Source organism: Labrus mixtus, chromosome 1 (assembly GCF_963584025.1).
Source record: "Labrus mixtus chromosome 1, fLabMix1.1, whole genome shotgun sequence".
NCBI lineage: Eukaryota > Metazoa > Chordata > Actinopteri > Labriformes > Labridae > Labrus > Labrus mixtus.
This window is the reverse complement of record NC_083612.1, coordinates 5,706,419-5,714,057: the sequence shown is the minus strand read 5'-3', so window position 1 is coordinate 5,714,057 and position 7,639 is coordinate 5,706,419. Positions and strand designations below refer to the sequence as shown.

At 43.1% G+C, this 7,639-nt stretch overlaps 1 protein-coding gene across 2 annotated transcripts in view; it reads right to left on the bottom strand.

The window, feature by feature from the left end:
* Positions 1-2,450: 2,450 nt before the first annotated feature.
* The window catches only part of nqo1 (NAD(P)H dehydrogenase, quinone 1), a 6,309-nt gene continuing 1,120 nt past the window's right edge, over positions 2,451-7,639 (bottom strand). The window contains exons 2-6 of one of the 2 annotated variants that reach the window (XM_061039635.1): positions 6,413-6,580; positions 4,581-4,711; positions 4,039-4,152; positions 3,022-3,123; positions 2,451-2,888 (exon numbers count right to left, since the gene is read on the bottom strand). In XM_061039635.1, the coding sequence (XP_060895618.1) occupies positions 2,547-2,888; positions 3,022-3,123; positions 4,039-4,152; positions 4,581-4,711; positions 6,413-6,580 (857 nt within the window). In that variant the 3' untranslated portion in view covers positions 2,451-2,546. The remainder of the gene's footprint in view (positions 2,889-3,021; positions 3,124-4,038; positions 4,153-4,580; positions 4,712-6,412; positions 6,581-7,639) is intronic. The other variant, XM_061039718.1, reaches the window with a different exon arrangement.

Sequence of the window (7,639 nt, the reverse complement as noted above, 5' to 3'; positions counted from 1 at the left end):
GGCGATGACGTCAGACGCGGACTGTTCCATTCCGCCGCAGAGAGGAGGGGTGGGCGACTTAAAGAAAGAGGACGGTCTTTCCTTTTATACCGACGTTATGAGCATGAAATTAATTTACTGTCTCTGCTATGACGCAGTTAGATGTTTTTTTGTTTCATTTGTAACTTTTGGTGATAAATCCGTTAATTTTGATTCGCTACATTTTGACATCCTCCCCTTCGCTCCTCCACAGTGCTGCACTCCCAATGAGGAACATAAACATAACCATAAACTGCCCTGTATATCTCATACTTCTGCTGATTGTTTTCATTACACACAAGGAAATGATTATTATTCCAATAATTTAACTTTTTAACTGATAGATTGAAAGTTTGATTCTTGTTAAACAGTCACCACCCTTTAATTTCTACAAATAGACTTATCCATTAACCTTACTTTTTGCATGACATATAATCATAATCAAGTCGTGTGCATAAGTTAACAAAACACAAAGGTATAAAGGTAAAAAATATACACAGAGGAGAAGTCTGCTTGGTGATTCAGGGCCTGCCTGAAGTCAGACTATAACAGATCCATGCCAGCAGGTGGCGGTGTAGAGCCCTGATCCACAACGTTTTCACTGGGCCTTTGAGTATTTTGGAGGCCTGCAAAGATCTGTTTGACTTCTCCAGGCCAAATATTCTGATAGAAACAGTTGAGATCCAACTCTGCTGTCAGGAAGGACATGCAGAGAACTCAAAGTTAACCCCTGACGGCGGAGCAGAACAAAATGCACAGGAAGTGTAAAAGGGGAATGGCTGCTGTAGGGAGGGGGGAAATTAGCATTAACCACCCAGGGCCATCTATTAGAGTTAAATGTCTTGTTTTTTATTGCAAAAAAAATGCAGGCAAACTCTGCCAGCGTTCAAAATGACAACCTGAAAGCATCAATCAGTAAGATGTGTAGTGAGTGTGTACAAAAGGCAGTCTGAGCGCAGAGGAAAGGAGAGTGAATCGAGGCCGTGTGCACGGACTAATTACGGCCCAATTAGAAAACTCAAGTACCAGTAGAGGTGTGCGTGCGTCCTAGAGACCTGTAAGTTTTGTATTATAAGTTATAGGTACAGTTATTCTGTGGCTGTATTAATTTTAACCTTATTCGTAGATTTGGGTAGTTTGTTTCTCTAATTGCGGCTCAGTTGGTAGATTTGTCGCCTCTCAACCAGAAGGTCCAGGGTTCGATCCCCAGCTGAGCAACATGTCCGATGTGTCCTTGGGCAAGACACTTAACCCCGCATTGCTCCCGCTGCTTCAGTGGCGGTGTATGAATGGATTAGTGTTGTACTTACTCTCTGATGTACGTCGCTTTAGATAAAAGCGTCTGCTAAGTGAATTGTAGAATTGCTAGTTTGGATCCCCGCTAGCTTAATACACGTGACCGAAGTGAATAATTAACCCATTTGTTTATAGAGTGCCTTGAGTGTACATTACATTAGAGTCTGTTTGAGATTAATATATTTCATTTGAAGTAAATGCAGAACAGAATAAGATTTTATCTGCGTAATAGCTAAGCTTTTGTGATTTATCTTTTCACAGAACCACTCACATTTCTAAGCCTGTATGCGCTCATGTTTGTACACTGTTGCAAGGAGAATTAAAACCACTTAAAGGAGAGAAGTTGTCTGCATCTGTGTTTTAACAGACACGCCTGGAGTGAAGTGTGAAATACGACTCAGCCAGTTCATACAGTCCTTTTAAACCTCCATAACAGAGTGAAATGATAAAGTGAGCTTACTATATGATCAGACATTAAGGAAACATGCTATGTTGAAGTGCTGGCTTCTCTGACAACAATGCAGCAGCCAGTATGTCCTCTTTCTAACTTTAGATTCTGGTCCTGAATGCTCTGGATTTGTTTGGACCAGAGAAGGTAGGCGGTTTTAAGTCACCCCCACATGGCCGTTTTGGACGCCCCTCGGTTTGCCAGATATGAGAGCAGTTATCAGGTCAAACCAACAGGTGTTGCAGCGATGGAAGTGGAGAAGAGAAGTGGTTCAGATAGAAGTGATTGTACCCGACCTAAAAAGCCTCTGCATGTTTCTAATAAGCTCCACGAGCAGAAACGTGCTCAAACTAGGATCAATATTGGAGATGTTTTTGAAAAATGGAGAGAGGTTAGAACACAGAAAGGTTTACAGACCCATGCAGAGCTGGATAAACACTGAAGCTTCAGTGTCCACCACATGGTGACCTGAGTGAGCATCAACTCTATAGAGGAGGGGGGGGGGGGGGAGACAGCTCTCTACAATGTTTAGAATTTGGACTGCAGTACCCATTTTAAACACTAGGGGTCAGAGTTACATACTGCTCCTTTAGTTTAAATCTTTGAATGGGTCGTTAGTGTCATGGAGTTGTGCAGCAGGCAGAGGGAGGAGGGAGACCAGAGGAGCAGAGAGGGAGAGAAACAGGGCAGCAGGTAAAGTTTTATTTAGTTTCAGTAAACATAAAACCTTATATTTCAGTATAAAAGTGAGCAGGTTTACAGGCACATGATGGATGGGACGGTCCTACTTCCTGCAGTCTGCATTGGCACTACTTTCTACGGCGGACTGAGCGGTGATCTGGTTGTCGGGGGGCAGCGGTTTGCCCAGGTGGTGTCCCGTGGTGAGGCCGTACGGCTGCGACTCTCTCTCCTCCCTCACCTTCGGCCACAGCAGGAACCCCCCCTGAAAGCTGAGGTCAAAGAGCTCACAGGGGGCGAAGGTCAAAGGTTTCTCTCCCAGCAGGCCTTTCAGCCGCGCTCGCCACCCGTCCAACATGGCGGTTCGCACGGAGGGAGGGCAGTGAGTCGGACTCCAGAAGATCTGAGGAGCCAGAACCTGAAAGCCGCAGAAATGCAGCGTCCCGTTCTGACAGGGGGAAAACAACAGAGACAAAAAAAAACAAAAAAAACAAGGATGACTTCCCTTTAAATCGTTATCTTTAATTCTCAGTCATCATATTTAGGCGTGCTGGTTTTTATCCACGTATTCTGTTGCTGACCTGAAGCGGCCACAGCGTGACGTTGATGTCTCCGTTGATGCCGTCGGGTCTGAACATCGTCTGCGTGGCTCCCGTAGTGAAAGACAACATTGCTTTCTTATCCTTCAATGAGACAGAAAATAAAACGTTTTTCATCAGTATGAGGAAACATATCGTGAAGACGAGAGAGAGAGAGCAAGAGAGAGAGCAAGAGAGAAAGTTAACAAGAGAGCGATCAAGAGTTCATATCAGACGGATTTTTCATTATTAGTGATTTAACTGCGGTTAAAGGCACGCTGTGCAACATTTTAAATATGATACCAAATATATTCCAACTAATCAGTGAGTAATGACTTCCTAAAGAGAGTGAAGTCAGACTTCCTCTGGGTTTGTTGTTCTGAGCTCTGTGTTCTCAGAGGTCTCAGTCTAACTTTCAGTCAACCTAACGACAGGCTGAGAGCTGGAGCTGAGGCGGGTTTTAAGCCTCCTGACAAACCGTTACACCGCACCCACCTGTCAATCAGGTCAGCTACACGCCTTATTGTGAATGACTCTTATCCTTCATCAAATCAAAACTGATGAGTCATCAAAACATTCACCCCCCGTACAGTGTGTGTCGATCGAGACATGAACTAATCAGACCTGTTTGGTTTTTTGAACCAGGCTGTAAACATGTTAATCTCTGCTGTAAAAACAGGCTTTTTTGAATGGGTGTGTATGTGACTTCCTGTGTTTCTGCAGCCAGCCTCTAGTGGACACTCGAGGAACTGCAGGATTTTGAACCGCTTCATTTTTCAACACCTGACAGGACGGCACTTCCTTCTCCACTTCCTGTTTTGCTCAGAGGCTCAAACATGTGTCAGACATGTTTTTGTTAAAAAATGTGATCCCCTCCCTCTCTAACTGTTACCCTGACACCACCTGGGGACGGCCCCGCCCCCTTCTGGGACGCTGTCAGTAGAGGTGTATGGTGGAGTTTGACAGCAGTAAAATTCAAGGAGAACCAACAGGTTTTGTTTATTATGAAACATAACAGACCTTGAATATCCCGTTGTTGTACATCTTCTCGAGGGAGAAAGCGAAGCCCTGAGTCAGGACTCGATCAATCCAGCCCTTCATGATGGCAGGAACACTGAACCAGTACAGAGGAAACTACACACACACACACACACACACACACACACACACACACACACACACACACACACACACACACATACATATCACATGGAATCAGAACATTTAAACAGAGGCATATTTTGTGCAGAGTTTAGTTTTCCGTGACTGAGCTCTGGACGAACTGAAGCTCTTTGCAGATAAAAGTGATGCTCTGATTGGGGCGCTGGTGGCGCAGTGGTTAGTGCGTGCGCCCCATGTATGGAGGCTGTAGTCTTCAAAGCAGGCGGCCCAGGTTCAAATCCCACCTGTGGCTCCCTTCCTGCATGTCATTCCCCTCTCTCTCTCTCTCCCTGATTTCCGACTCTATCCACTGTCCTATCTCTCCATTAAAGGCACAAAAAGCCCAAAAATAAACCTTAAAAAAAAAAGTAAAAAGTGATGCTATGATTGTGACCTCTGACCTGGAAGATGATCAGCTCTGCCGCCTCCACTTTCTTCTGCTCGGCGGCGATGTCTTCACTGAGGTGACCCTCCATCCAGGCGTGCATCGTCTCCTCTCCGTACTGGAAGAGCTCCGGATTCTTGAGGTCACCTGAACATAACACACCAGGTTAACTCAAAGGACCACGCTCCATATTTTTATATTTCATAAATAATCTTGTTTTTCCTCTGCATGGATCACAACCTGATACGTACTCTGAACTGAAATACTTCTTTAACAGCAGCCTTCTGTTTATTAACGAATCACAGTTACCTCTCTAACTTGGTGCAACAAACACCTTTTAAAGGATGGGCGCTGTGTGCAGAGCTTTCCCTCACACTCGGGGTCGGGTCTCAGTGGCAGCAGGCTAAGCAAGCCGACCCAGACGTCCCTCTCTCCAGCAGCGTTTTCCAGCTCCTCCTGGGAGATTCTGAGGCGTCCCAGATGGGATATGTAATCCCTAAAGAGAGCTCTGGGTCTACCCCGGGATCTCCTCCAAGCTGGATGTGCCCCGAAAAACCTCCAACAGGAGGCGATCAGAAGGATCCGAAATCAGCCCTGAACCACCTCAAATACAAAATCTACAATTCATGTATCAGACACTTTGACAAAAATCAGAGAGTAAGCACAATACAAGCAAGGAGAGAGAGAGAGAGAGAGAGAGAGAGAGAGAGAGAGAGAGAGAGGAAACAACGACAGGAAGTGCAAACAAACAGCTTTAAAGGGATACTTCACTCATTTGCATTAAGCTTTGTATCATTAGAAACATGGTTGTATTTTTGAATGGTCGTGCATCCCGCCCTCATTTTCCACTGAGATGGGAAATCTTTGTATTTCTAAGTCTGACAAGGAGCTTCCAATCTGTCAATCACAGATCAGTGGGCGGGAACTCACTCCCAGAATCGAAACTTAACGTCTGCCATATTGCTTGGAAGCTATGCTAACAGGCATTCTCTGTGGAGAAAACTGATAATGGCAAAAAAATATAAATATAGCAGCGAGATATAATATAGCTGTCGGCAGCGGTGAGGACGAGGAGCCCGGGCCGGCTCGAGCCGGGGCGGACTGGTGGTGTCGGTGCTCTCACTGTTTGTCTATGGACACAGACATAGAGTCTGTTTTCTGTCATTTCCTTCTTGAAGAAATCTCTGAATCAGTTGCCTTTTCTCAGCCAAGAAGGCACCAACTTCAAAATGTATTTCACATTTCTACATATATGACCCAATGTCAGATTCATGTTTCAACGGGTGAAGTATCCCTTTAAGTCTGAACAGACACACAGGTGCTGACAGGAAGTGACCAGAGGTGCTGACAGGAAGTGACCAGAGGTGCTGACAGAAAGTGACCAGTTTTGGCCAGTCGATGGCTAGGACAGAAGACCAGTTACAAAACACCACTCGGCTTCATGAAACGATGATGTCACCCATAACGATGCAGCCTATCACACTTCAGGCCACCTCTGCAAAAGTCACTCCCCCAGCTGGGACTAACAAACGTGTATTAATCCGCCGCTGTAAATAGTCCCGAACATTTCAAACAGTTTCCGTGAGAAGCTGTTAAAATAAAGTTCACGATCTTCTGAGAAGCTGACGGAGCTGAGAGGAACAGTACAAAGGCGATTAGCGTCTTTGAATTGGGTTTGATCGCTTTAAGAAAACAAGAGAATAAATCCAGATTGATCCTCTACGTAACCGAGTGACTCTCAAATCCTCGCTGGATTACTCATTAGCTTAAAGTCCACTCACACTTTTAGAGTCCTGCTCCCTGATTAAACACACTGATTAATAAACATGAGAGAGATAGTGATGTCACCGATGATGTCATCCTGCGTGGCGTTGGCTCTGAAGTTCATGGCGTACAGGTCGGACACGAGGACGCTGTATCCCTGCTCCTTCAGCTCCTCCATCGCCGCGTCACGCACCGCCGCGTTAAACGAACCCGGACTCTGGTGGGCGTAAACGATCAGGACTGTCTTCTGAGCTGACACACACACACACACACACACACACAGACAGATTAATAACTTGTTAAATAAGATGCTATGCTAACAGTTCTTTGAGGCTGTATTTGAGCACAGCGGTACTTAGCGCTACATGCTAATGTAGCTCAGCTAACGGCTGTTTGTCACTTTCCTTTGTTTCGTTCAGAGATCAGCCAGAGTTGATTTATTTCACACAAAAATAAAGAATTGAACAATTTTAACAACTCAAATACATAAATGTACAGCCCTGAGGGACCGTCTTAAATATCTAATTGATTCATAAAACATTTCTGATTCTTGTACATTTACAGTTTTCAATACGTAAAATAACGACTTTTCGGCGTTATTCACGACATCATCGTACATTTTCAACTTTAATCTGTTATCTTATTCTTGTATAATTAAAATTTTCATTACCGGACCTTAATTACGACATTAATCTTGTAAATTCTCGTCTTTGATATCGAAAAATTATTTTTTACGTTAATGACCTCAAATCACAAATTAAATTTGATAACTTCTTGACCTAAATCTCGTTTATTCACGACTTTTATTTTGTCAAATTACATTGTTAATATAAAACATTTTTGACTTTTAGCTCGTTAAATTAGGAATGTAAATGTTTTACATTATTCTCATAACATATAAAATGATGTGTTAATGTAATGTCTTAACTTTTCGACCTTATTCACGATGAGATTTAAAATCGTAAAATTACAAAATGTTAATGTCATACATTTTCAACCTCATTTGCGATTTTATTGTCTTAAAATTACGACTTTAATCTAACAGTCTTGACCTTAAGCATGTAAAATTAAGAATTTTATCTCATACATTTTCAACTTCAATCTCGTAATTTATGACCTTATTCTCGTAGCTTTGCGATTTTAAATACATAATATTACGCATTTAATCTCTTAATTTTTTACCTTAATCTAGTTAATTCACAACTTTAATCTCTTAATTTTCAGCCTTGTTCACAAATTAAATCTTATAAAATCGTAACTTAAATATCATTTATTTTCAACCACAATCTTGTGAATTAACGTCTTTAAAAT